The following is a 27,795-nucleotide window of genomic DNA, read 5'->3' on the forward strand; positions in this document are numbered from 1 at the left end:
TACTCTGGCACCTTTATATACTTCAAATTCTTTATAAAATTAGCTGCAACGTAGCTTACGATATTTTTGCTATTACATTTGATTTAATTTTCATAAATTTCTCACTTCGTAACTTTGGACAAGGAACGATATATAAAAATAAGGCTAAATGTTGAATAATAAACCCTTAAAAAATTGTAAGAAAAGAATTTTAAATCAACCTATTTTCTTAAACCTACGAAATGGTTCTACGTCTCTTAGGAAAGTATGGCGCGATATTATCGCCTTAATGCAAATTGATATTCAAATTTCCGATACTCGGTACATTGAAGCAAAATTATTCCGTACGAAGCTAGGAATATTATCTACGTGGAAATGTCTGGATTAAGCTGCAAATATTATTTACTTGAAATAGTCTCTGCTTATCTATGTATATCACATGTTACATTTTCTTTTCTTTTGAATCGATCAGAGTGTTGGGATATTTATTAAGAAATTTTATTATTGTTTTCAAAATTTTGTGTATCAATTTTTTGGCAAAATTTTTAAGAAATGGTATTTATAATTTATAACACAAAAGAAGCTCATCCCTGTTTATATCATATCTCATATCCTTTTATAATCGATAATTATGAAATTACAGTGTATCTTAACGACATTTTGTCTTTCCATTAATACATTGAAAAATTCTTTATAATTAATTTTGAAATGAAAATGATATCTATTGTACCAGAGATGAAAATTGTTTAAAAAATTTTACAAACAGAAAAGTGACTCTTATCCATCAAGTTTTAAAGAAATCAGTGGTTCAAGTAGTTCATAGGATGGCGCCACGATACAAATCATACTTTGGATTATATGTATATGTATTCCTTTTTAGATTTACAATTTATTTGAAACTGTAGTTTAATACAAGAAATACAAGTCGATGTAATATTCAATGTACCATCTTATTCCACGTTTTCTGAACTTCTATTTTTTTGTAGTTTTTGTGTAATTTCTGACGTTACCGATTCAGCATGAAATAATATATGACATATGATCATAAACGAGGTACAGATGTAATGATATAACTGGCTAAGGATAAGATAGACGCGACATTAAATGAAACTTTGTGTATCAATTTCTGACATACCGACGGCGTAGGTTTGTAATTTATTTAACGTCTTTTAACCAGTTATACAGAATATACATAAAGTAAGGATATTTACCACTATATCATATGCATACAAACTTACAGATGACTTTAGAATTATATAAGACACTTAATTAAAACATAAGTACAGTTTAGTCAGAGCCAGGATATGGATTTTCTCTATTTTTTCTTAAAATAAACTGAACTTTTCTATTCATATCCTCAGTATAAATAGCTTTACATATTTCATAATTAATCCTCCTTCTTGTTTGGGTAGGTTTTTCATAGTATCTAGTACGTCTATATTGTTCAAAAATACCTTCTTTTGATAATATACTATTTAACAAACGAGAAGCTTTTTCTACATTGTTATTTTGAACCATAACTGTCCGAGCAAGAAATTGAGCATGTTTACGCATTCCCATCTGAAAAGGATATCCAGAATTAGTCCTTTATTAATATTTTCTTTGTTTATTATATCAATCGTTGCATTTGCATATGCATTTTAATTATCTTTTACAATGAGATTAAAATATATTAATACATATAATATAAACGTGTTCACTAACATAAAATGGATACTATAAAACAAAAGTAAGTAAGAAACATATGACATTAACTTATTCTAATATAATTTCTTTAATAATATACTTTATCTCAATAATTATGTTGAATTTAAATAACACTATACATATAGGTTAGTAATCTATTAAAAATATTAAAAGTTCTGTTTACGTTTATCATTTAAATTAATTTCAATATTAATCAAGTAGAACATTTGATACAATACCTTGAATTTTGATTGAACACGTATAGTTATTCAGAAAGATTTAAAATAATTATAAGCGTACGATCACCTGTTACGAAGATAACCTATGTAAGTATACCGTTCCGATAAATCGATGTATTCAGTTTCTAAGCGCGGTTCATTTGAATGTTCTACTTTTATTTACATTATTAGATGAATTACTTTCAATTAAAATATTCGTCGATTTTCATAACAATATAAAGAAAATATTTCTTGATCGATTAACGAATTAAGATAATAAAAGTACTGTGATAATCGATGTTGTGGCTATAAAGTAATAATACATTTTGTAAAAACTTTAATGTGTGGTATATTCTCTTACGTATATTAAAATATTAATCGATTTCTTCATTTTTTATCGTTTCAATAAAAATCAACTAAAAAGAGTATGACTAATATATATTTATAAATATTATCGCCTTTACCTGTTACAGCATGTGGTTCTTAATTCTTAACTCCTCGTGGACGTTCGCAATAAAATCGCATATGACCCAAAAAAAGCATGTTCAACATAGTAATGACGATGAAGTATAAAATTAAACAGGATAAAATCTGTACGTGTAAGTTGTTTATATAAGTGTCATTAATCTGTGTCCATCCATTTATTTAATTTAAAAAGTATGAAACATAATTACGACGATTAAAGATACTTTAACAACATTATAATCTTATATAAGTAGTTAATTACTTCTCGGTCTTTCAAATTATACCGAAATCCCCAACGGCATATACAAAGCCATATTGACAAGGATATTAGAAGCAACACCACTGAAAATGGAGTAGCATATATGTGTATACGGAACATTTGATTTTCCTAGCAATTTTACAAACCGCTTTTAGATTTTCCGTACTTCCACCTTTTTCCATAAAGTTCTTCATTCTGTAACATTTAAAGTGACTCGTATTATTAGATTCTTTTTTACATTTTTTTTTACTAATGATCCATACAATCCTTTTCATTAGCATTTTACATTTTGCAAAAACTGTATTTATCTATGTTTCAATAACGTCTGTAAATTTTGCCGAAAAAAAAATAAACCAATTGGCAGTACTATATACCGTAGGACGCGCTCTCTTAGACAACAAAAATGACTTACAACTTAGTAGATTCTTAGTTACGATGAGTTTGGTTGCAACAGTAAATAGAATGAAATAAAAATGCTAATAATTCAAAAATGTAAATTTTAGCCACTACTTGTCACATTCTCCAAGGTTTTCATTTTGAAGCTATAAGAGTTTAAAAAATATAAAAAAAATTGAGTTTCCCAAGGATCAAACAGTAAAACACCCTTAATTTTACTTATTACGCTTACCTTACGCTTACGTCACGTGCATCGTATGCTTTTACATCGATCTAATTAGTTGTACAAAACGATATTTGGTCAATAAATTCCTTTTCCCATGAATCAACTATGATTATACATTATTGTGCTTGAATATATGTCTTCTAAAAATATTTATTCCGATATTAGTGAACACATGGACCGGAATTTTGTAAAATTTTAACCTAGAATTTAGAATGACGAACAATCAATGCTTTTATGTTCACTCTGTCATTTGTAAATCTCAATTGTCACGATTAACCTGGAACGTTATCGACTGAACGCGAAGAATCGAAACGAAACTGTCATTTAAACGAAAAATAAATATCGTATGGCAAAGTACTGCTACGTTCAGAATATTTTACACTGAGTAATTTCAACGTCATATATCTGTCATGTGAGTTTATACTTTAATATATCGTCCATTTCTGTATACGCGCTGTAGAAATGTACATAGCTTTAAATTTTCCGATTTTATTTTCGCTTTGTTTGTCCCTCGTAGTATGTACGTATATAAAAGAGGATACAACAAAAATATGTCCGATTAATCGATTTATTCAGGTCAGTAAACAACGATTTGATCGATCGAGCGAGTGATCAATTTTTTGTATTGTAGTACTAAGTATGTAATTTAACTAAATAAAATTAAAAATGCGCGTCGAAGATATTTCAAACAAAAATACATCTTTTGATAAAGATTATGGAAGAAGTTACTAAGTAAAGTACATTTACAATATATATACACATAAGTACTTAGACGTATAAATAAGTATCATAAGAAAGAAAATTAAATAAAATTAACTTTATATCATTCGCAGAACAGATGCCTACATGAGCTGTATATGGTAATGAATTGTTTGATCGATAGCTGCGTGCGCAAGGAGCTTAACAAATTTCTTAATCCAAGTATCCAAAACAAAGAGGGTACTTTATCCTATCTACACGAAACAAGGTGTTCAACGTTTTAATCGGTTCTTGTAGTCAGAAATAGAAGATTATGCCACCGAAAAGAAAAAAAGATGCCAAAAAGATATCCATCGAACCGCCACCAACGTAAGTTTAGAATCACTGTACTTCAAACATAAATTATAGTATTTAACTATACAGTATTGTACTATATTAACGTATCTATAAAAATACTTGTTGGTAAATGACGATTGGCTACTTATTTATTGTCAAACTTGATAAAGTAATTATTGAAAAATGAGATAAGTTTCCAAGTAAATAAAAAACGATACGTTTTATAATCTCAATCATCTGATAAATATTTCATTTTCATTTTGTAACGCATCAAAGTGCTGAAACAAATTTTGTATAACGTTTGCAACACTCGTGCTTCTATTTATTTTTTAATACCTTTTGTTCCAGAGCCCTCGTTTCACAGAGTTATTTGTTTTTTAATATTTTTTATCTCACAGCCTTAGTACTTAACATAAGTAAGTATTTATAATATCACGATATTTCGTAATTGAATAATTGCATTCTGATTTCATGATTTTATTTCAACAATTATGACATTTCATTTTGATTTTCTCCTTTTTCTGTTCTTTTTTTTTTTTTTCTTTTTGAATAAAGAATCGAGCCGGATATGCTGGAAGTGATCGAACCGGAAGAACCATCGAAGCCACTAATATCAGCAGTCACTGGACAACCATTCGGTCCTCGAGTCCGTTACATCAGCGAAAAACAGGAGGAAGAAAGTACAGATGACGAACCTGAATCAGAAAGTGACGATGAAGGAAGATACGTGCAGGATGAAGCTCCGGAAGTGCCATCAGAGTTTTGGCACATACAGAAGCTTATCAGATACATGAAAGCGGGTAATCAAACCGCAACTATGGTGGCTGTCTGTCTTTTAAAAGATTACGACCTGACCAATAGGGTAATTCACTTAGTTTTTATTCCATATGATTATAATTTTAATTATTAATCGTTGTTACTTGTATTGAATACGAAAATGAAAATTAATCGTATATCGTAATGCCGGAGATGCAAACGACTAGAAAACTAAGAATCTACTTTGATTATCGATTATATTTACATTAAATTTATTTCATTTATTTTATATTAAATAATGTAATTTTTTATTATTACTTTTGTTAAATAATCCAGAATGAAATAATGGAGAAAGAAATAGGGGGAGGACTTTTTCATAGAAATTCTTAATGTATTAATTAAAACAAATTAGAAATTCAAAATTTCCAACGATATACTCCATAATTAGAGTTAATAAAACAGGACAAATAAAATATACCTTTAATTTTCTACGATAACAGATTATACAAAAGGCGATTCGAGAGATGGGAGGTCTGGAGATTCTGGTGAATCTACTCGAAACGAGAGATTTAAAATGCCAGAATGGCTCCCTGTCGGTTTTACTTCGGATCGTGTCATCTACAGAAATGCGACGGCACCTAATCGATCTTGGTATTGTAACACCGTTGATTCAAATGTTAAAGCATCCAGCTAGAGACATTCAAGTTAGTTTTTCGCTCCTTCGGTATGCTTTCTTATACTTCACTGATCGTTCATTTGCACAAGAACATTTACAATTTTATTCCTCTTGTACAATAATAATGATAGTACACATTTTTGAACAAATCCAATGAAAAATTCATTCACAAAATAAAACAATAAGATTCGTTTCCAATAAAGCTCAATACAAAATAAGTTACATTAATTTAAAGATACGATTGAATGACATAAAAATAATGAGAATAATTTTTATATCGACGTCCTATTCTGTTGTTGCGAAGGTTTTAACTGCAGAAACTATGGCTATTGTTGCACGAATTAGGAAAGCAAGGAAACAAATACGTATTCGAGGCGGCATACCTCTCATTGTAAGCTTTCTTGATCAATTTATAATTTCTTAAATATTTATTTAACTTTTTGATCTTGTGATCAATGAAATTATTTGCGAAATTTCTTATGAAGCCTGTGACAAATTTTTTGGAATTCTTAGCGTATCATCAACGACATGATCGTATAACGAAGATTTTATATCATTAAAAAGTTATTACCTTTAATAGTTAGATGTGATGGACGTACCAGATTCTATTCTTCGAACATCGTACAATGAGTTGAACGAAACTAACAAGGAATTAGTTGCGGTTGCCATAGGCTGTGCCAAAGTTTTAGATTCTCTGAGCAGTAGTCCGAAAGTAAGAGATGTACTTCACAAGTTTGGTGTGGTGAAGCTCATGGGACGTTTCCTGAAATCACATCACACTTCTCTTGTAGTACCGATGATGGGAGCTGTTCAACAATGTGCAATTAAGGTAAATGAAATTTAAATGTTGAACTGTTATTTCAAACGTGGATATTTGAGAATTTCAGGTAATATTTCACGATAAGAGTCAAAATACCTGATTTGCAATTTGTGAATACTAAAATTTTAAATATTTCGGATCTCTAATTCTTTTAACTCGATTTTATTACATTTTTACTTAAGTGTTTTAATTCACGAATTTCGATGCATGTTTTATATAATATGTTTATGTGGGTGGGTATATTTTACATGATATAATATATCTTATTTTCTAGTATAACTTTTTCAGTATAAACAGAATTATTATATAACAATTATCTTTTGTTTCTCATCAATATTCAATACTACCAATATTTCTTATCAATGTTCAACATATTATCTATTATCAAGATTGATACTATTGTACAAATGCTGTTTATATATTTGCGATAAACGAGATAATAAGCAAATTCTTATTTAAAAATTTATAAAACATTTATCAACTTACATATGTTCATCGATAATTCCTTCACAATTACAGAATGTATTTCGCAAAGCGTTCGAGACCACGGATATTATCTGTGACGTTGTACGACACCTGCAAAGTGACAATATTAAGTTGAAAGAAAATTGCGCTCTGGCGATATTCAAATGTGGAACAAACAAAGTCGCCAGGGACATGGTTCGCCAGACGTCTGGCCTGGATATATTGTGCAAGCTTTTACAATGCGAAGAAGTCCGGGCTAATAAACAATTGTTAGCTGCAGTCACAGGTGGAATATGGAAATGCGCCATAAGTCCAGAGAACGTAATAAGATTCAATCAAAATGGTTTGGTCGCTGCTTTAGTGCCATTTTTAGAAGAACACGAGGATGATGACGTGCAGGCGCATGTTGTAGGAGCACTGGCGGAATGTTGCAAAGATCCTGTTAACAGAGACGTTCTCAGGATCAACGATGGTCTGCCAAATCTGGTGATTCTATATTTATCTCTCTTTATGGAAATATTTTTTATCTCGTCGCTCTACTGAATTTAATATGTTAAATCAAAATATGGATTACAGGCTCTAGTTGTTTGTAGTTGTTTCTTTATCTATGATGAGAGGTATTATCATTATTTTCCTAATCTTGGCTCTTAATACCCTTCGGTACTTCTGAATATCTCTGATCTCTATTTGCTACTTTAAAGTGGCCATTATCTTCCTTTTAATCTTCCGATTCAATATTTTAAGGCCGATTTCGTCTTTGTTTCTTAAATTATGCCATAAAATTTTCTCTCGTACGTACACTGTAGATTTAAATTACAGTAGCTGAAAAAATATTAGAAAGAAGCGGAAAAGCAACGTAATTGATACATAACAAAGTAAACGCAAAATTCATGGCATTCGTTTGAATTTGACTCTTCTTTTAGAATTTCTTTAGAATTCTTTTAGAAAGTCTGTACTTTTGAGATTTTAACTCGAAGTTAATTTCAAATATGAGCTAGAAAATTCACAATTTTGAACTGTATATAATCTATACAAAAGTAGAATGAGATATAGTATGATATACACATTAAAGGGAAAGAAAAATGTCATTCAATTCTCCTGTAATATATTTGAAAAATCATTCGTGGTCCAACAAGTACGATCATCGTCAACATATGGCAGCAAAAATATTAATAAGATCTAAATCGCTGTGTAGATCAAATTATTAAGCTCCACGTACGAGCCTTTATTGGAGAACATACCATTGGTGATAAAGGAGTGCGCGCAAAATGAACAATGCATGGACATCATCAACGATCCAGAGCACATCAATGATGGTGTTCGATTGGTCTGGTCATTGCTGAAACATCCTAGTGACATAATCAAAAGAAACTCCTGCCTCGCATTGGTATCTTGTATCAAATATGCCAAAGACTCTCCGGAAATGGTACGGGCATTTGTAGGTGGATTGGAGCTTACAGTCAGTCTTCTTGAAAGTACCAATACTGAAGTACTGAGCGCAGTATGTGCCACTATTGCCGGAATCGCTACGGACCCGGAAAACTTGGGTATTCTCAGCGATCATGGGGTAGTGGAGAAACTGGCGAATCTTGTGACCACGGTAATTTTTGCGATCTTTATTAGGCGCTACACCTTTTCTTTCTTCTTTCCTGAAGAATATCCAAAGAATTTTAACAATTCTTTCGGGATTTTTTTGAAATTCTTTCAAAGGGTCAATCTTTCTAGTTTAAGAAGAAGGAAGCATGTTAACATAGTACAGATCAGATATTAAGTAATAGTTAGAATTTATGTGTTGTACTAATGGAAGTATTTCATTAAAATATTTGCAGATTGGGAATGATATTTTCTTATTACGTTTCTTTTTTTTCTTAATTTTGTTTCAAATCATTTTTGTTCAAATGATTTAATTTAAAAAATTTGCACAGAAATTTAAAGTATCCCTTTCATGATATTTATAATAAAAGTACATTTTTAATGTACAATGTATATCATCACGTTTTTATTGTTATATAAAATAGAAAGAGAGAGAGAGAGAGAATCCAGTAAATTCAAACAGTAAATAAATTCCCTAAGATTTTTGCATGCTTTTATCTATAACTTCAAGTTTGTTCATTATTAACATATTTGATTATTCTTTTTGTCCGAAAATGAACTGATTCAAATTTCTTATTCAAGTAATTCTTAACACATAGAAATAACGACATTTTACTAAACCCCTGCATATTTAGAACTAATTAATTTAATAATCAATATATTAATGCTTTATTTCAATTTAACATTTTACTCTTTTTTAGGAAAATGAAGATTTGCGTGCAAATTTAACCTTAGCCATAGCTCATTGCTGCGAATGGGGGGAGAATAATGCTAAATTTGGTCGATTGCACGCGGTTGCTCCATTAATTAATTACATGACTAGCAAAAATACAAGTGTTCTTAGGGGAGTTTGCATAGCCGCGTATCATTTGAGTAAAGAGCCCATGAATTGCATCACCATGCACTCTGCCGGTATTATAAAGGTATGTAGTATGTACAGTAATGTTTTCCACAATTACTAAGACGAAAACCGTGCGATATTAGGAAATATAAGTTAATAGTAATGTTTCGTCAAAATTCTTCAACAGATTTATACAAGGTTTTTATTTAAAACGGCCTAAAGCCATTTATCCTATAATTTCTACGTGTTCTACAATTTTTGATATGTATTTATATTAAAAATTTACAGCATGTGCTACGTTTGGTGGGATCAGATGATCCGGAAGTGCAAATCGCCGCTGCCTGCACTATTCGAAATATTAGGAAACTTGCACTAACAGCAGAAAAATTACACTTCAAAGAGATGTACGTATTTTTGTTATTTCAATTGTTATATATATATATATATATGTATTATTTAATTAATTTTACCGTTATTAAATTGCAGAAGTACACTAGAAGAAACAGATTATCGTTTGTAACATATCAACGCTGCGAATACTGTACAAAAACCAAGTGCTCATTTAAAGAATATGAAATAAAACATATCATCTTTATTGAATTGACCTAAAACACATTTATTAAGATTTTGTCGATCAATAATAAATCTATATACTTAAATATAATTATGTCTTCTTAGTCGAATAAAATGTAATGGAATAATAAATTATTAGTGAATAGGAGTCTCAGCATACCTATTTACTTGTAATATTAACGTTGGACTAAGATTTTCAACAGAAACAATAACAAGGAGTTAGCGAAACTCTTTAGCGCGAAGATGTTTAAAAATTGACCAGTCAACTTGTATAAAGAGGAACAATATAAAAAAAACAGGTTATTTTTCACTCATTACCGTAAAATGTATTAGTTCACCTACGGTACATGGTCAATTCCGACCTGTGAGTTGTATTGTGAAAAGTGCACTGGCCTTGTCACAAGATATATTGTCGGTTTATTGGCCTGAGAACAAAAATGTATTTGTTTTCATTCCATCTCGCTCACTCGATGTTTACGTTTCCGTTTGTATTCAAAATTTTCTTATTTTGCAAATAAATCTTAAATATATATATATACTTTTCAAACGTATAGAATTTATTTTAAGAATAATGGAACCTCTTACATTTTATTTTATAAGGTCTGAATACGCGAATTTGGCATGGATCAACAATGACCTGATATTGCCTCTCGATTGTTAAGATACAACTGGTCAGTCGCAAAATGCCACATATTTCTTCAACCTCTTATAAAATAACGTCTGTTCAAATATAAGTTTGGCGCTACAAATATACTTAAAGCTTATATAAAAGCTTGTCTTTATACTTGTGCAAGATTAATATCTAATTTATCATTTCAAAACTTTTGCGCTTACCTACAATTCATTAATTTTTAATATCCATACATCATACATGTATCATACATCATACATGTATCATGATTTATGTCATATTCTCAATCTTTATATTACCTAATCCTACCCTCGCTTACAAAATTGTAAATATAAATCTCGCCATTCGTGTTACGTATTTTTTACAAAGGTCGTTTGTCTGGTGATTTTACAAATCATTATACACTCATTTCAAATACTAAAAATATTCACCTTGTTTATAACTGTAATATCATGGCATAAAAATATCTTTATACAGACAATTATACTATGATAAAAAACATTTGCTTGGATAGTGCTTATAACTGCCTAAAATATCATCAATATCCAATCACAAATGATATTGTTGTAAGAATTATTTGTTCAATATTATTAAATTGGCTTGGCCTATGTAAAAATCTTGCAACAGAACGTAACATTACACAGCCATTTTTGTAAGACTTGTAATTATAAACTTTATGTATTGATATAATTTTTATTTGCATTTATGACAGTATTATGTATTTATTACATTCATTCAAAATTTTATGATCTGATGAACTACATTCCTGATAAGATAAGAAATTTATAAGATACACAATAGCATGTGTAATTGGATTTTATAACAGCATCTTAATAATAGGCACAATCGATTATAAAATTTATACACTACTATATAAACATTATATATAGGAAATTAAGACTGTCAAATATATTGTAGTTTCCTTTTTATTAAAAATGGACGAGACGAGAAAACAGTAAAAATTTTTAAGGCATATTTTTTAAGCCTCTAGGAATTCAAAATTGTAAATATTACTCTTGCTTTTCTGTCAGCAAAGCATTTGCTGCAGCTTTAACAGCTGAAATAAAAGTATTTTCTTTAGTAGATTGTAATAAGTATTAAAGTATTAACTACGTATATTGTCATAAAAAATATACCAGCATCCTGAGCAGACGATATCAATGCATCAACTTTGTGATGATATCTTAAAAAGTTTGGTCTAATAATACAGTTGTATAATACTAAGGAACCATTACGTTCAATAGGGGCCATTAGCCAAATGTAAAAGAGACACTGTAAAAACCAACGATATAATAAGTATATGTATATATGTATAATAAATATATAATAAATGTAATTAAAATATAACAAAGTACCTTGAAAAGCCAATAGACTGGAAACCAGCATAAAATATAATCTGCGAAAAATTCAACAATTGTAAAAATTGCAAAAACCACCCAATAGGTTAACCACTTTGTATCATCCTCTTTCTTTGGACTTTCCAAGGCTTTCATAGAACAATAAGCAGGATATATAAATCCAAAGATATTACAAACTAACTGCTGACCAATACCAAACACCAAATATAATGCTGTAAATCCAACAACACCTAAAAAATATTAAACAACATTATAGAAAAATCCGGTGAAATTAATTATTGTAAGCAAAATTTTTAAGTAAATTGCAAGAATCTTATTGTGATACAGTAAAATGTGTATGTTACACAAATGCGGAAAAACTCGATCATTCCCTTTATTGTTATTATACCTATGAATATTCAATTGTCTTCGAATGCTTTCGTAGAATCTTATGTTATAAAATAACCACGTTGTCAAGGTTCTTTTATATTCTACAATCTATATATCGTCGTAGTATAGTCAAATGCGAGTGAAATGTGCGTAATTTAAAAACTTTCAGAATTAAATTCAGAATTACGATTAAATTATTGTTTTCAAGAGAAATTTATACTAGGTTCTCGTTACGTAAAGTGATAATTAATTGGTTTATCAAGCAAGACAAAAACTGCCACAAAAAGCTTACAAAGTATATGATTCTAACGTCCATACTTAAAAAAACATAAAGTCGATCGACTCCTGTCTTTTTTTCGACTTTGCCTAGATACTTTGCCCATGTTTTGCTTTCATCGTGTAACGCTTTTTCCAAAGATTGTTTTATGGCTGCTATTCTTGCCATTCTGTTCGAATTCTCAATACACAAAGCTACAGTTACAAACGACACTCCGTCCACGAATTTGCAAGCTCACTACTAACTTTACATGTATCCAATCGATACCATTGGCAAACGATCACATAGAAAGGAATATCAGAATTTCAAATGCGACATCTATTGGTAAAATAGGAGAACCATTAAGAGCGGAACAAATTTAAATGTATCACATATTTTTGCCTATTATTTGACAATATTTTATAATATAGAGATTGATGTATTGATCATGAAGTACATGTAATAACGAATAAATCGTAAGTATGATTTATTTAAATATAAATAAATGTTATTCCATAATAAATAAATATCTCATCACAGAAATATATATAAATGTATCATCAATTATGTTTCTAATGCCTTTAATAACTAATATTTTTAATCGTTCAGAGTGTCATTTATCATGAAACTCTTGCAATTAAAAGGAAACTAGCGGTATATCCAACAAACTAATTTTTCATTTGATAAAGTAACAATCAAAGTTATATAGAACAAATAAAAAATTAGGTCATGTCAGAATAAGAAGAATTATGCAACCATGTACAATTAGCAATACTTTTGTTTTTATTATGAAGTGTTTTCATTTCACTTGATACAGTTACACATCGTTCGAGCATTTTGATGCTATTACATGTTGTAGATCGCTTATTGTTAGTGGGCTTACAATTTGATTAAATATTTATCACATTTACAAGTTGCTTTTCTTATTATTATTTTTTATTTTTCTTTTCTTTTTTTTATAAAAATACGTTCCATTGTTATAAATGTAGATCAATTTAGTATTCGACGGAGATACGTGAATATGCGAGGATAATAAAAATTAATACTTAGAGATCTACATTCGATAACATTCTCGCGACATTTCGTGTACGAAACGAGTAGGAACATTTTAACAAATTATTGTTTGGCACCGCAGCTGTTTCGCTTGTTCACCTTTTTGCTCGTTGCTTTATGAAATACGGGCAAAATACACGAATAAGTGCTGATTCATGCCTTGACTTAGCCAATGTAATATATTTCCGGTAAATCATTGCTTGCGCAACGTCCAATTACTGTCAGTGCGAATGCTTCATTGTGTCCCGCATTATGCGTTCACCGAAACTGCTCTTAAATTAATGTAGGTAGATTGCGGTTTAATGGAAAAGTTACCGTTTTCATAAACGAAGCACTTGTATAAATTAAAATGGAGATTTTTAAAACGACATTATAATATCTGAAAATGTGATACCAGAAAGAATTTATTCTATATGTAAACAAATAAAACAAGAACATTTAGTTATTACATCTTTTAAATAATCATTTGAATTTAAAGAAAAAATATCTCGTTAACTGCATCCCGTTTAATCCAATTTTGTTGAAATGTTGTAGAATTTTGTAATAGCGATTATAACTACAATACTAAAATCTTACTTATTCAACGATGATATTTTAATCTTTCTGCCATCGCTTTTAACAACAGCTGTACTATTGCGTTAGTTAATTAATTTAAATAATTCGTAAATGATAAAAAATGAAACATAGTCTATGAACAACGAGGAAATCTTCTTTTACATTTAGCAGAACATTTTACATGTGATTAGCTATCATTTTTGTCTTCTTAAATCTTAAATCTGCTTAAGAAATTTGTTAATTTTCATATTTGTTAATGATGTAGTTCATCTATTTTATGTATTATAAATTATGAATTGCAAAAATTATGAATACAAATAACTTAAGAGATTACTCCTCTCAAGTGGTTACTTAGTTATATCTCTTATGTGATATCGTTTTGTGATTATCTTTTCTCTTTCTCTGCAATTTCATCACGAGATGCAATAAGTAGGGCGATAGTTTATGTCAGACGATATTACGCCCCCAAGTGTTTCGTTCACACGTATTTCATCCCGTTTCCAAGCACATCTACTTATGATTTTCTCATAACTCTTTGTCGCTTGGAATATAATTATAATTAAATATTTTGATTTGAACCTCCACATTATATCGTTAAAGTTTGCTCGCGAAATTACTTGAATTGCTCACGATCGCAACAATAAAAACGTATTCTTTGATATCTTTGATTCTGGTATGCCGCTGAAAGTAGAATTAGGATTCAATGTTCTGATTTTACTAGTCTGTACGATTTGTTAATTTGTGCATTTTTTCTTTTTTTACGTATTTTCGCTTTGAGATTTGCTTACATAACAATATCTTTCTACAGCTTCAACTTTCATTGCAGCACAGAAATATGTCTGTCCTTTCATTCCATTATGGTAAATTATTATGTACAATTGATGCTAATTCTTTTATGTTTGCTAATTGCTTAGAACAACTTACTAGTACGTCCTAAGCAATTTTCCTTCATTCAACTGAGATCTGAATATTCAAGATTTGAATCGAGCACCGAATAATCCTAATTTATGCACGAAGAAACCTCTCTACCTTTGACTTCAGATCCAACAATGAGAATCAATAGCATTTAATGGTATAGGAAGTGTTTATAATACAGCAATTTATTCAACGAAGAATGCTTTATATTACATGGACTTTACACGTTCCCCTTGATTAATTATCATATTGTACAGAAGCGACGTTTATTCTCTTACGCAAAATAACACTTATAACGGTATATTAGAGTCCGCAACGACCGTACAATTAGTCCTTATTGTTATCGGTAAAAAAAATTTCTTAAAGCTTTCTCCTCAAGCGATGATATTTCCTTAGATCTCCTAACAAAGTATGATAATTTTTATCATATGTATTTATATCTACTTCGTACGCTCTTTCGTTCGTTTTCTCTCATTTCCACGTCAACAATTTGATTTTCTTATGTTTTACTAATTAGATATGTATGTCGAGGATCATCCGTATTTACATGTTCGCAATTTGATGGAATTTATGTTTGACCGACTTGGCTATTGCGTCGATCACAATTGTCATTTATATTTCTCGATGTTAATTCATTTGTAATATTATAAAAACGTCGAAAGTATGCACTTACTTACACATGCATACTATTCTAATTTCTGTAAAAAAATTCTCAAGGTCTCATGGTGTAACGGCTAGCACTCTGGACTCTGAATCCAGCGATCCGAGTTCAAATCTCGGTGAGACCTTCGCTTTTTAGCGATATTTTTTGATTCGGACAAGATGCTCGATTGCTTTAGCATCGTACGATTTGTTCTTAATTATACGACTAGTTATATTTTTAGGTTTAATTATAGAGCATGAAGTAAAATTATATTTTTTGAGACATAATTTCTCTTGATATCGAAAGTGGAAATTAAAGAAAAAATTAACGAACGAAGGTGAGAATGTGGCAAGTATAGAACAAAGCTACAAAAGTAGTAGTTGTTTTTGTATTTTGTGCTGCGATTATATTTCTTTCTTTCTGTGTATTGTTGTATGTACATTTTCATCTATTTTTAATAAAACCTATATTGAATATTGAAAATTTGTTCGGTGAATGCAAAGTTGAGTAAAATCACAGGAAAAGAACGAGAAACGTCAATATCAAGAACTGTCGTTAGATATAATTTGAATATAAATCAAAGTAGAAATATTTTTATGCATACAGATTATTAAAAAATAATAACTTAAGAAGAACGAAAGCATCGTAATAAAAATTATGAGAAATCTTATTTTACTCCTCTGAAAAAAATAATGCAACGTATAGATTAAGTTATATCAAGAGAAATATCTGCGATATCTATTTCACGATTCCTCAATTCCAAATTCAATTTTGCTTCGAGTTGTAAATATTTGAAGATCGTTACATCCGGCCAAATTTTAATCACATTGCAACAATCGATAAATAAACGTAGATGTCCAAATGTGGATCAAATGAGCACATGCGTAGATCTAAATCTATTTTCGCTTGTAAAAAAAATCGTTTTATTCGAACAGATAGAAAATCGTACAAAATTTGATCAGGCTTATAGTTTCGGAGTCTGCAGCAGTTTCTTCTCCATCGATCGCATTTTGATGCATTTGGCGAGGAGGGCTATTATAGTGAGGATGGCACCGAGAAACGATACTATTCCTAAGACAACGAGTACCATAAACCAGTTTTTAAAGCTGCCGATTCTGTCGCCGAAATCGCAGTTGCAATTCTCGCTCTCGTTGAAGTTTAACGCTGAAAAGTTTACCGGCCTGAGAGAGATCAGCTTGAAATCGTCCTGTACTTGACGTCTAGTGGTAGAATTCTGCGATTTCTTTATGAACCTGTAGGATATCGTGTAAGTGAATTCTTGCCCATCGTACGAGCCCTTCGCGCTATAATATTGTATTAACAATTCATTTCCGCTGGAGGTGAGAGGAACTTGAATGTTATTAATATCCTGGTGGGACACATCGCAGTAAGACCACATCAAGACGCTGTTGTTCACCTGGAAGTTGAATATTCTCATGTTTATTTTATTATGACGAAGAGAGTTGCGATTTATAATTAGCATAACAGGAATTGCAGGATGAAAAAGTTCGCTGTAGGATGGAAACGGAATAGTATAAACGAAACGAGGAAGAGAACATTCTTGAAAGATGCAAATGAAAAATGCAATACAAAAGTTTGAGTAAATTTAAGAAAATATTTTTGTAGAAGATGCGAATCAAATTAATGCGAGGTAATAGAAAAAGTTGTGGTGGTTTTGTTGTTGAAAAGAATCAGACGATAGCATGAAAGTAATATTAAAAAATTTATATATGCAACTCTTGTTAATGATAGTCATATGTTGTTTAACACGTTGATTAATATGCGGGTCACGCCATTAGATAAGTCAGTGACGCTCTAAAGACGACGAAAGTAATTAAATCGTTCTAATTAAATAAATAACTACGTATTTGTAAAATTTTCAACGCTTTCAATATTGCGGTGATAATATTAAAGTACTAAATATTCTATATAGAAGCACTCGAGCGTTGAAACTTTTAAGCAAACCACAACACGTTAACGTTATAAGTAAAAGATGCAGTATTCATCTGCAGTTAACATGTTAAAATACACAAAAGATGTTCATAGTTTGTTTCATAGTTTTCCAAAACATTTTTAGAGATTAGTTTCACTTAAATATATGAAAACTTATAGTTATTTTGAACAATTATAACAACTCTTAATTATTCCATTCGTGGCCACAATTGATAACTTCGACTATCTAAATTGAAGAGCAAAAGGAGAAAACAGTGAATGTTACAAAATAGCGTTATTGAAAAAATTGTGTTTTAATGTTTTAGTCCATTAAGGAAGGAACTGCATTCAATTAAATTGTTAATAAAGGGAGTGTTCATAAAATTTATACCTTACTTAGACATCGTAAAAAGGAACGATTAATAAAATATTAATCATTTTTATCCGTGTTTTGTTCCAGTAATAGACTGGTCATACCCTGTACATACCCTTTTTAATCAGCATACCAAATCTTTAATGTTATCTTATGAAGATGATTTTTCGAACATTATAATCGTTACAATTTATGCTATCTCAATTCTACAATACAAAACAAAATGTGTTATAAAATGGAAAATTTTTCCCGTTTTTACCCCAATCCCCCGATTGTTTGATTGAATTATAAGAAGCAATTCTTACACCCATAGAATAGAAAATACGATAAGTACGAAAATTAAAGCGATATAATAAAATTAAAAAAAGAACGTAATATGTTCATAATGTTTAAATTCAATTTGAATCGAAAGTAAATGAAAAATTTTTTACGGTAGGTACAACGAAATTAGACCCTGTAGCTACGTAATTTATTGATATTTTTAAAAGAACGAAGAGCATTTAAGAACAATTTAACAAAATAAGACAAGCAACAGGGAAGCTATTATGTTTACCACACAACCCGTTAATTTCTTACGTTGGCTCGACGGTTACTCACCTCGATCCCATTGTAAACCGCAATCTCGTTTCCGGAGCAGTAATTCAGGCTGAAGTTCCGTTTCTGCAAAGCGTATTCCTGGTCCGGCTCGTTCCTGATTATCTTCATATGAACGGAGATCTTTTCCGACGATCTGCCCATAAATTTGTAACTGCACAAAGTATTCGGCGGATACCAGCTCTGCAACGACTTGATACTTTCCCTGGTTCGTTCCGTACTTTTGTAAACGAACTCGCAATTTCGATCGTGTTTCACGCCGGGCGCCTCTTCCGTTTCCTGAAACGACAACTGGAACCCGTCGTGCATTATAGTGCCGTCCTGTTCCGCAAAGAACTCCACGATAATGCTCCTTCCTTTCGAAAGGATCCGTGGAACGTGACCCTCTCCGCAGAACTTGGAGATTTCAAAGATCTTTCCGTCCACGTTCTCCAGCAACGCCAGATAATCGCCCACGCAACTGGTGCTTGCTAATTTTTCTGGTATTCGACTCTTCTTTGCGTATCTGTAGTCGGGAACCTTATTGGGCGAAGAAATATAATCCGATTATTTCGTTTCATCTCTACGTTACGTTAGATCGTCTAGCTAAATTCGCGCGTTGTATCTATTGCTTGCGCTAGACGCGAAGCGAAACGTTTAATCAACTTGGTCCGCAAAAGGAAACTTCGAGCGAACTGTTTAGCAAGAGTTCGCTAGTTACTGTTGTATCCTTGCAGCGAAATTAAAGCGCACCGGTATCTACTTGCAAAATAATTTCTCCAATTCTCTATTTCCTCTATTTCACACCAACAGAATGATCGATATCGAGTTTCGAGGGATATTTATCGTTGTTGGTTTCCAGTGAATGAGAATAGTCAGGGGAAGACGAAAATTATGTGAGCAGCAATTATTGAAAGAATCGGAAATTGCTTGAAGATAAAGATTATTTAAAAAGAAGCAGTGGATACATCGATTGCTTAATTTTGACGAAACCGATCAAAATAATTAATTCAGTTCTCTTCTCAATATAATTAAATCGTGTATTTGTAATTTGTATGTGATGCTTGTAAATGGAGTTTGTAAAATAAACGTGTTGCTTAATAAGTTATCTAAAAAATGAAAAGTAATACTCGTTTTATTAATAATCCTTTTAATTCAAATTAAAATCTATTGTTTTGTTTTATTGTTTCTCTATTATGTCTCGGTGAGAAAAGAATGAATAATTTTTAAATTTTAAGAGCGATTTTTATAACCATAATATTCGTTCCTCATAAGTCAAGCAATTTGTTCGTTCAAATATATCGATTCATATTTTAGATATGCATGGTAAACGGAACTCCTTATAAGTTTAACTCGTATATCCGATTGCTAACTGAAGCACCTTGTAAGTTCGGCTATCAGATTGCCAAGCGGTAAACCTTATAAGTTCAACTAAAATCAGATAACCTCTGTATGTATCATAGAATAGCACGATAATAGATACCGCGATCAATACATATCTGCACATCTTTACTTGCCAATTAGTATTTACACGAGATGTTTTCTTTCCCGCTTTCGTTGTCGAATAACACGGCAATCGATCAAACACTAGGCAAGCTGATCGAAACGATCGAGATAACGTCCGAAAGTGTCGTCCGAAATAAATTTCCGGGGATAACTCACCTGTAACGCGGTGATCTTTTCCTGGCTCAAGCCTTTCCTTGCAATCTCGTGTCCTAACCCGTCGGGTAGAATCCTCGCGTCCGATATATCTCCTAGATCATGATCGAAATTCTTTTTTGAGCTTATCGAATCCATGGACTTCTTATGGACGCGCTGCGGGTGACGAAGTCTCTTCTGGATAGATTCTAGCCGGATTCCTTGATCGCGATAGCCAGCGGAATGCCTGAAGCTGCTCCTCGAGCCGTGGAACGCGTCTGCTGAAGACTGTTCAGTGATCTCTTTTGGACGGCCGATATTTCTCCGGATATCCCCGTTCGCTGCTTTTCCATGGGAATTGCCGCGCGGACCCTTTGATCCGTCCGCTTCCTTTTTGGCTTTCTTAAGTCTTCTTCGATTATTTCTGCCCTTCCTGGTCTTGTGCGACGTTTGCCCAATGATAAATTCCACCTCCTCGTCGTGATCCGGGCTTCTCCTCGCTCGCCTCTCAACCGGAACCTCTTCAGTTAGAAATCGTTCGTCTTTCGATCTGGCGACCCTCGTCTTCGTCACTTCCGCCACGATCTCAACGTGCTGTTCGCAGTTCTCCGTCTGGCAACCGTCCTGCGACGTACGGTTCATCAGGTCGAAAAGGTCGTCCGGTTGTCCGCCGATTTTAAAGCGACCCGCGCTCGACTCCAGAGCAATCCTACATTTGATACCACGCGGATACACGCCCGGATAACCCGGGGATGCGAGCCTGCAGGACCTTCGATCGTTCCTCACGGCGCACTCCAATGGGCACTCGGTCGAAGAGGACGGGGAGAATCCACGATGCCGTTCGGCGGCCAGCTGGGCAGGTAGTATGGAAAACTGGGCGGAGAAGATCACCGGATTTTCGGCGGCGAACTTTACGTCCGAGTCCATTATGATCGTTAAATTCGGTCCCTTTCGCAGGAACAGCCTGCGGGATAATTAAAAGGGTATAGCCGAATAGGTAAGGTTTGGCTAGATTACGTTTTTGCGATTTAACGAACTAAAACGTAATGGATTCGCTGGTATTTCTACGTTTAACGGTATCTAATTCGTAGTGGATGAAATGTAGAGGTTCGAAACTTTCGTTTAACATACCTAAGAATTCGTCGTAATGTTAAAAATGTTGGGAACTTGAAAAGTAGATAATAGGTCCTTTGTTGATTTTAATGTCTGCCACGTATATGTATCTTTTAATTTTATTATGTATTCCAAGATTTTGGAATACATATTTAATACAAAAAGTGGAAAGTTTTTCAATACATGTAAGTAATTATTGATAAATCATTCAAGAATATTTTGTTACGTATTCAGTCAATTGGTTTACATTTGTAACGTTATATCGAAACGGAAAGATCTAATTTTTCATTCAACACTTTTGTAATATAAATAAATATGATTTATCGCTATGGAAGCTGTCTATAAAACATTACTATATATAATACACACAATAGTTACGAACACATCATGAATAGCCGATAACAATGTTAATTTCTCTGCTATTATAATCAGCATAAAATATAGCTGGAATAAGAAGGTCAATAAGATACGTAATGCGGTAAAATATGAGTTTTCGAGATCGGTAGACTGGTACATCAACGTAGCAACTATCTATCTGGTAATGGGTCAATTGGTAATTAATTAAATTCTAGAATACATTATAAATATAACAAATGTAACTATCCATTTTCCTAATTATCGTAATTGAATATCGAAGTAAAATTTAATGACGCGTTGTTATTATTGTAGCAAATTATCTTTCAAACTAAATAACATATTTCGCTTGTACATTCGATAAATTAGAGAATGATTAAATAACTGCATTAAAATGATTCGTAACGCAGAAACGTGTTAATAAGGATTACAAAAGAGACTCGGAAGCCAGAAAATTGAAATTAAAGCAAACCAAAATTATCGGATATATCGAAATGGGGAATATTTACAAACATTAAATGCCGCGTTTATAAGCGGCTTGGAATCGCTACATTTCAACCAACAAGCATCTGTTTAATCCATTATCTACCAGAGGTACTTACACACATTTGGTTTACAACTTGCTGTGAATACTATTCCAACCGGTTAATTATTTTTCATTAACGATCCTACCAATCACTCCATCCTTTTATCTCCATATTTAGCACACTCGTATTTTATCGTACAAACATTTCGTACTCTGATAATGATTTATTTTAGTAATTGCTAAGTTCTGTATATTCACGAATGCAAATTTCTTTGATATCCGATTATTCAGACGTGAGTAGGTACAATAGAATAAAAAATGGAATAAAATTCATAGGAAATTATGTATGCAAAGTATACCTATCGATAAAGCAATTACGTAAATCTGTCAGTATAATTATGTGAAATATGGTAACAACCGATTGACGGTATAAGAGAAACTCTTTGCATAACGATCTTATAATGATCTGTATAATGTAGAGCGATGAACAAAGGTATTCGTGCAATCAGTTTTCTTAATAAAATATAATAACTGAATTTAAAATCAAAGTGCATTGTAAGAAAGAACTGAAAACAGTTACAATAACCTTTATTACAAAATGTATATAATTCTAATAAAATTTATAGAACCGTTTCCTTCTTTTTTACCTACGGCCCCAAAAATGTTTCAGAATCAATTCTTAGGTCAATTTAACGATAATTGAGATAAAATCTTATGTTTTATTCTACTGTTCTATTCTGTATTTTTATTATAGAGTCCGACGACAATAAATCATGAAGTACTTAAACTTTAGAATTCGAAAGTTATAGATATTTTACAAAAAGATTGGTGGAAAACTCGTGTGTTCTGTAGATTTATATAGAATTTTATAGGAAAATCTGGCCTGTGCCGATATTTTTGTTTATGACACATCTATATATAAAATTCTTTGCAATAGTAATATAATTGACGGTAACTATATAATAGCTAATATCAAATTGAAATATATTCTACCTGGTTGTGTTGCCACTCACATAGCCGCAGTAACGTCCTGTTTCATCCTCAAGATCCTCGCTGCCATCAGAGAATTGAACGTAAGCGCCTTCGCATCTGGTTTCTTTCAGGAAACCAACTTGCAACCTCCTAACTTTTAACTCGATCACCTGCGTCGGACCAAATTTTGTTACAGGACATTTTTATAGCGTTCTCAGAACATTATTACGAAATGAAATTCTGTATAAAAAGATATTTACGTATTCGACGCTTAATAGCGTGGATTTTCATTTTCTAAAAAGCTGTTAAATTTTTCTACGAAGGAATATTAAATTTTATTAATATGCTTCGACTGGAAAAAAATGTCAGCGAAGATCGTGTATCGCGTTTCTATGAGATTTCATTACCAGAAATTCGACTAATCTTCTTGTCTTGATGAAACTAACGAATTTTGCCTCGTTTATTGTTATGTTTATTCGATTTATTTACTCTTTATACAGAGCGAAAATGTGATTTACAAAAAGCAAGAAAAAACGTAATAAATGCAAAATATTTAATTCACAATTGTTAATAAGAGAATTTTTATTTACCTGAGGATCTCTAGGAGGCGCTCTGATGCGAATAATACATCGTCCCATTCGTCCCGTCCATCGTATCCATCCAACGGAATTCCTGACAGTGCGATTGCATCCTGTGAAAAACAAACACGTGATTTTAATCCTTCGTGTAACAAGAGCCGCGTTTAATTAGACGTAAATTGTTACGGCAGAAAGGTGTAACAGGATATGAATTTGAAAAAACAACTGTCCATTGTATATCTGTATGAAATCCAAATGTAAAAACAGTTTCGTTGTTTTCAATTTGAGAACATTTCCGACGAACGCAAATAATATTTAATTGCACAAAACCCTACAGTCATGAACATTCGTGTTACGTCCACGAGCATCCAATTTTTTCCAATAAAATAAAATCTAATTTTATTCGTTGCAGTAATATCAGAATTATTATTTTTAATTCGATAAGAAAGAAAGAAATCTTCGATTCTTACAATAGCTTTCCTGACAAACTTACGATTTCATAATTTGTTAAATTTGATGTTAAATCATAGAAAGTATATTGCTCGAGTTGATTCGATGTTCATTCCTATATATTTGTATTACTTAAAAAATGTTATTAACTCCTCTTGCATAATTGAATCAACGTCATTGACTATATTTTATTTGTAATAATAAGTTTCCAGTATTAATTAATAATTTAAATTAACAAAATCCGTAAAAATTCTCTTGCTATTATTTTAATTTCTCTTAATTGAATTAATTTTCCTTCTTTCTTTTATACTCTGTGATAAGATTATACAGAATATACGATCAAATTAACGAGATATCTTATACTTTATATGAAAAATTTAACCCATTGCAGGTGGAAGAACATTTTACTCCTACATTTTACATAAATTTCTACACGTTCTTTATATTTTTCATGAAATTATAGAGATTGTTGCCATTACTATTTGAATACAACTCGTTATTAAAATCGTTCAGGAAACAAAAGGATGCAAATATACTTGATTCTACAAAAGGTACTACAGAGTAGAAGTTAAGTGGATTAAAGTCAAACGAAAGGGGTATTCGTAGCACAGCGAATGTTAAGTAGTTTTTCTTCGTAAATTTCTCTGTAATATCTCATTAGCGTAATAATAATACAAAGAAACATAAAACGGCTTGTCGGTTATTTCGAAGGTAATAGCAGGACATTTATAATGCTCTTATAATATAATTTCGTAAAATGGTCTGTTTTTAACGTATGCGTATAATAACGAAAAAATCTGCTCAAAGCATACAAAAGGAATATTTTATTGAAGAACGAGACTACTAAACAATTCAATTGTGAAAATATAAAAATGTCGAAAAATAAGGGAAACAAGGTGTTAAAATCATTTTTACGATTATTCTGTTAATTTGTTCTATTCCTTTTTAAATATTCATTCCTGACAAAAATTTCCAAAATTTTTTCGCTCGTTGGCTCTTTTATTGACTATATAATTCACATTATAGCTAATGATACGATCAATTTTATTCGATTGAACTGTTCTAATTCGAAACATAATGTATTATATATATATATATATATATTCAATGCTAAACCAATGATTCAAAAGTGTAAATATATACTTTAAATTGAAACTGATTACTGGACTGCCGATATTTATACATTTATGACTAATTTAAATCTGCAAAAATATACAGAATGCAAACAATATATAAAAATATATAAAATATTTAAAGTAAAGTACTGGTTACAATATTTAAAGCAACTCTATTTAATTTTCATTTTTATAATTTCGTTTATAAAAATAATAATAAATATCCAAAAGATATACAGTGCCTACAAAAAATATTCCACGTCTCCTTATTTTTTTAATGAAGTGTCTTTTCATCCGATTCTATAACTTCGTTTTCATAGCATCAAATATTTGTATTCGTACGAAGATACCACTAAATGATACGAAATTTAATATTATTAACCGATCAACCAATATGTAAATGTTATAACAAATATAATGATACGCGTTAACCAAACAATGCAAAATAATGTACACGTTTAACCTACTAGTAGCATAACAAATTTCTATCTTGTTTCCATTTTTGTTACACTTTCTGCAAAAATATGCATCTGCACGAACATCCACGGACTATCAACAACATTCCTTCCTACCATTTTCACAAGAAACAATCCAAAACTGCCAAGCAACCCTATCTTTGAGAGGGTGAACTTCACCCCTTTGCAAGGGTATCCGTTACCGGGAAAGCTGCGTGGCAAGTAATTCCAAAAGTTATATGGTCCTTTTAATCGTCAGTGTCCGAGGATCTTTCCCCGTTAGTCCAACGCAATGGCCACTAATCCGGGCGCGTTCCAAGCGACATAAAGTCAAAGAAGCAAATCGTTAGAGCGCGAAAAGCCACTGTATCGGCCGGTGGCAGACGGGCGTAATTCACGCTTATATCGTTACTCGCACAACGCTTCCATTGTATCGTGCAAATAATACCGGCCGTATCGCATCCGCGCCACGAATATTGTTAGGACAATCGCGCAAACAGGGGACTTAACGTTTCGCCCGTCGCTCGTACGTTGTATATTGTACGAAGATTGTACTGTATAGAGGCCCGACGAATCGAGACTGCACATTAAAAATAAGTGCGCGTTTCAAAACGGAAATGACAGTACACGCGACTTGAACAAACTGAAACGCGGATGTATTCTTTGCTTGATGTTCGTCCCAAGTGTTCTCGAGCTCTTGATAGCTTATTTTAAGAAAAGCGGAATCCTGAGATTCGTTGCTCTTATCGATATATGTAAATATAGTAGGTGATTCGTTTAAATATCCTTTATAAATCTTCTTATAACTTAATAAATATCAATCGCAAGTGGATCTAGAAATAGGTCCAATATGTACCAACGAAGCTTTTCGTATGAACAAGTGTCGATTCTAAACTTCTGATTAAAGCATAACGGTTAAAGTTTTATTTAATAAGGTACATCTCGTTCTTTTCTTAAAATATGGTTATATAAATGCACAATTATATTACGAATTGCAACTAAATGTCAATAAATAAATTCATCGGTGACGATAATGACATTCCAAAATACACATTCATCAATATCGTAATTCGAAAATACATGCAAAACAAATCCATACCACGTCAGCGTTATTAATTTTGTCAGAGATTAAAGTAGGAAGAATAATAAATATTTTATCATTTAACGACTGTCATTAGCGGTCAATATATCATCTTGAATGTCGTTAAATAAACGTAATTTACAGCACCCGATAAGCAGGATTTCCTCGCGATCCGATCTCATTATCGTAACCAAAATAACGGCGAACTGTTTTCACGCATAACTGCTAATATCGTCACTTGAACGGCTCGTTAATTAAACGATTTCTCCTACCCCGGTTCGTTCTGTACACGAGCCTTAATCGTAGCCGGTGATCACGCGCTTGCTATATTTCTGCTTGCCGGACTAATCCGACTATTTTCCGGCGACAGAGCTCCGCGAACGAGCCCCTAATATTCGCGAATGTCGTTCGATCCTGATACGCAATTATAGTATGGCCCCTCGTTAATGAGATTCCCCGTCGGACAAACGATCGAGCCCCGACTAAAAACTTCCAAAGCGTTCTCATCTCCAACCATTCTGCACGCTGTTGTTAGGGATCCGGACGAAATATGGATCGTTCGATGATTTTAGCGAAATACGAACTGGGGAACTTGCGAGTCGAGGATAGGATTTTGGACGAGATTTTTATACGAGCTTTTATGATTTTTCATCGTGAAAAAGAATTGCGTTTGAGTGAATCTACGATCTTTTATTTTGGTATAAAAGCTTTTCGTTGGTTTTCGGTAGAACTCGATTTGAGCGAAAATCTGTATATGATCTGTTGTGATATTTTTGTTGCGAAGGAGAATTATCTTGCAGGATTCTGGATTATAGAGAAATTGTTTTTTATGATTTTTTTATTGTGAAGGGATATTTTTTATAATTT

General features: G+C 31.9%; 4 protein-coding genes and 1 non-coding gene across 12 annotated transcripts in view; 2 read left to right on the top strand and 3 right to left on the bottom strand.

Annotated features, from left to right (window-relative positions):
• Positions 1 to 1,090: 1,090 nt before the first annotated feature.
• Positions 1,091 to 2,045, bottom strand: Mrps21 (mitochondrial ribosomal protein S21). Its single transcript, XM_072022604.1, has 2 exons — positions 1,905 to 2,045; positions 1,091 to 1,539 (listed from the first exon to the last, which is right to left on the bottom strand). Exon 2 carries the CDS (start codon positions 1,537 to 1,539, stop codon positions 1,267 to 1,269), a length of 273 nt encoding a protein of 90 aa, XP_071878705.1. The 5' UTR covers positions 1,905 to 2,045; the 3' UTR covers positions 1,091 to 1,266.
• Positions 1,567 to 10,136, top strand: Gudu (Armadillo repeat-containing protein gudu). Of its 6 annotated transcripts, none has more exons than XM_072022596.1 (12): positions 1,567 to 1,708; positions 2,357 to 2,482; positions 4,063 to 4,297; positions 4,820 to 5,126; positions 5,521 to 5,724; positions 6,001 to 6,087; positions 6,277 to 6,525; positions 7,036 to 7,467; positions 8,177 to 8,581; positions 9,276 to 9,497; positions 9,704 to 9,819; positions 9,902 to 10,136. In XM_072022596.1, the coding sequence occupies exons 3-12, from the start codon at positions 4,242 to 4,244 to the stop codon at positions 9,933 to 9,935; spliced, it is 2,112 nt and encodes a 703-aa protein (XP_071878697.1). In that variant the 5' UTR covers positions 1,567 to 1,708; positions 2,357 to 2,482; positions 4,063 to 4,241; the 3' UTR covers positions 9,936 to 10,136. The 6 variants fall into 6 exon arrangements, with proteins under 6 accessions (XP_071878697.1, XP_071878700.1, XP_071878698.1 ...); XM_072022599.1 differs by having other exon boundaries at positions 4,068 to 4,297; XM_072022597.1 differs by having other exon boundaries at positions 2,357 to 2,476.
• Positions 10,137 to 10,524: 388 nt separating this feature from the next.
• LOC139998217 (receptor expression-enhancing protein 5) lies at positions 10,525 to 12,882 on the bottom strand. Its single transcript, XM_072022603.1, has 4 exons — positions 12,665 to 12,882; positions 11,975 to 12,207; positions 11,756 to 11,891; positions 10,525 to 11,676 (listed from the first exon to the last, which is right to left on the bottom strand). Exons 1-4 carry the CDS (start codon positions 12,789 to 12,791, stop codon positions 11,630 to 11,632), a joined length of 543 nt encoding a protein of 180 aa, XP_071878704.1. The 5' UTR covers positions 12,792 to 12,882; the 3' UTR covers positions 10,525 to 11,629.
• Positions 12,883 to 13,362: 480 nt separating this feature from the next.
• The window catches only part of LOC139998184 (uncharacterized), a 72,545-nt gene continuing 58,112 nt past the window's right edge, over positions 13,363 to 27,795 (bottom strand). For 2 of the 3 annotated variants that reach the window (XM_072022532.1, XM_072022533.1), the window contains exons 3-7: positions 23,840 to 23,940; positions 23,271 to 23,419; positions 20,309 to 21,248; positions 18,671 to 19,186; positions 13,363 to 17,185 (exon numbers count right to left, since the gene is read on the bottom strand). In XM_072022532.1, coding sequence (XP_071878633.1) covers positions 16,733 to 17,185; positions 18,671 to 19,186; positions 20,309 to 21,248; positions 23,271 to 23,419; positions 23,840 to 23,940 — 2,159 coding nt within the window. In that variant the 3' untranslated portion in view covers positions 13,363 to 16,732. Of the gene's footprint in view, positions 17,186 to 18,670; positions 19,187 to 20,308; positions 21,249 to 23,270; positions 23,420 to 23,839; positions 23,941 to 26,050; positions 26,233 to 27,795 lie in introns of those variants that run through there. The other variant, XM_072022534.1, reaches the window with a different exon arrangement.
• On the top strand, positions 15,842 to 15,913 carry Trnaq-cug (transfer RNA glutamine (anticodon CUG)). Its single transcript has one exon. It is a non-coding gene; the product is annotated as a tRNA-Gln (tRNA).

Source organism: Bombus fervidus, chromosome 2, assembly GCF_041682495.2.
Source record: "Bombus fervidus isolate BK054 chromosome 2, iyBomFerv1, whole genome shotgun sequence".
Classification (NCBI taxonomy): Eukaryota; Metazoa; Arthropoda; class Insecta; order Hymenoptera; family Apidae; genus Bombus; species Bombus fervidus.

What these genes read in the sequence shown, in the direction of transcription:
- Mrps21 (XM_072022604.1), bottom strand. Translation starts at nt 1,539, where the DNA reads ATGGGAATGCGTAAACATGCTCAATTTCTTGCTCGGACAGTTATGGTT.
- Gudu (XM_072022596.1), top strand. Translation starts at nt 4,242, where the DNA reads ATGCCACCGAAAAGAAAAAAAGATGCCAAAAAGATATCCATCGAACCG. An exon ending in ATCCAGCTAGAGACATTCAA is followed by an intron (nt 5,725 to 6,000) that starts GTTAGTTTTTCG and finishes GTTGTTGCGAAG; the next exon opens with GTTTTAACTGCAGAAACTAT. An exon ending in ACGATGGTCTGCCAAATCTG is followed by an intron (nt 7,468 to 8,176) that starts GTGATTCTATAT and finishes ATCGCTGTGTAG; the next exon opens with ATCAAATTATTAAGCTCCAC.
- LOC139998217 (XM_072022603.1), bottom strand. Translation starts at nt 12,791, where the DNA reads ATGGCAAGAATAGCAGCCATAAAACAATCTTTGGAAAAAGCGTTACAC. An exon ending in TCGACTTTATGTTTTTTTAA is followed by an intron (nt 12,208 to 12,664) that starts GTATGGACGTTA and finishes AATATTTTTTAG; the next exon opens with GTGTTGTTGGATTTACAGCA. An exon ending in ATCGTCTGCTCAGGATGCTG is followed by an intron (nt 11,677 to 11,755) that starts GTATATTTTTTA and finishes CTTTTATTTCAG; the next exon opens with CTGTTAAAGCTGCAGCAAAT.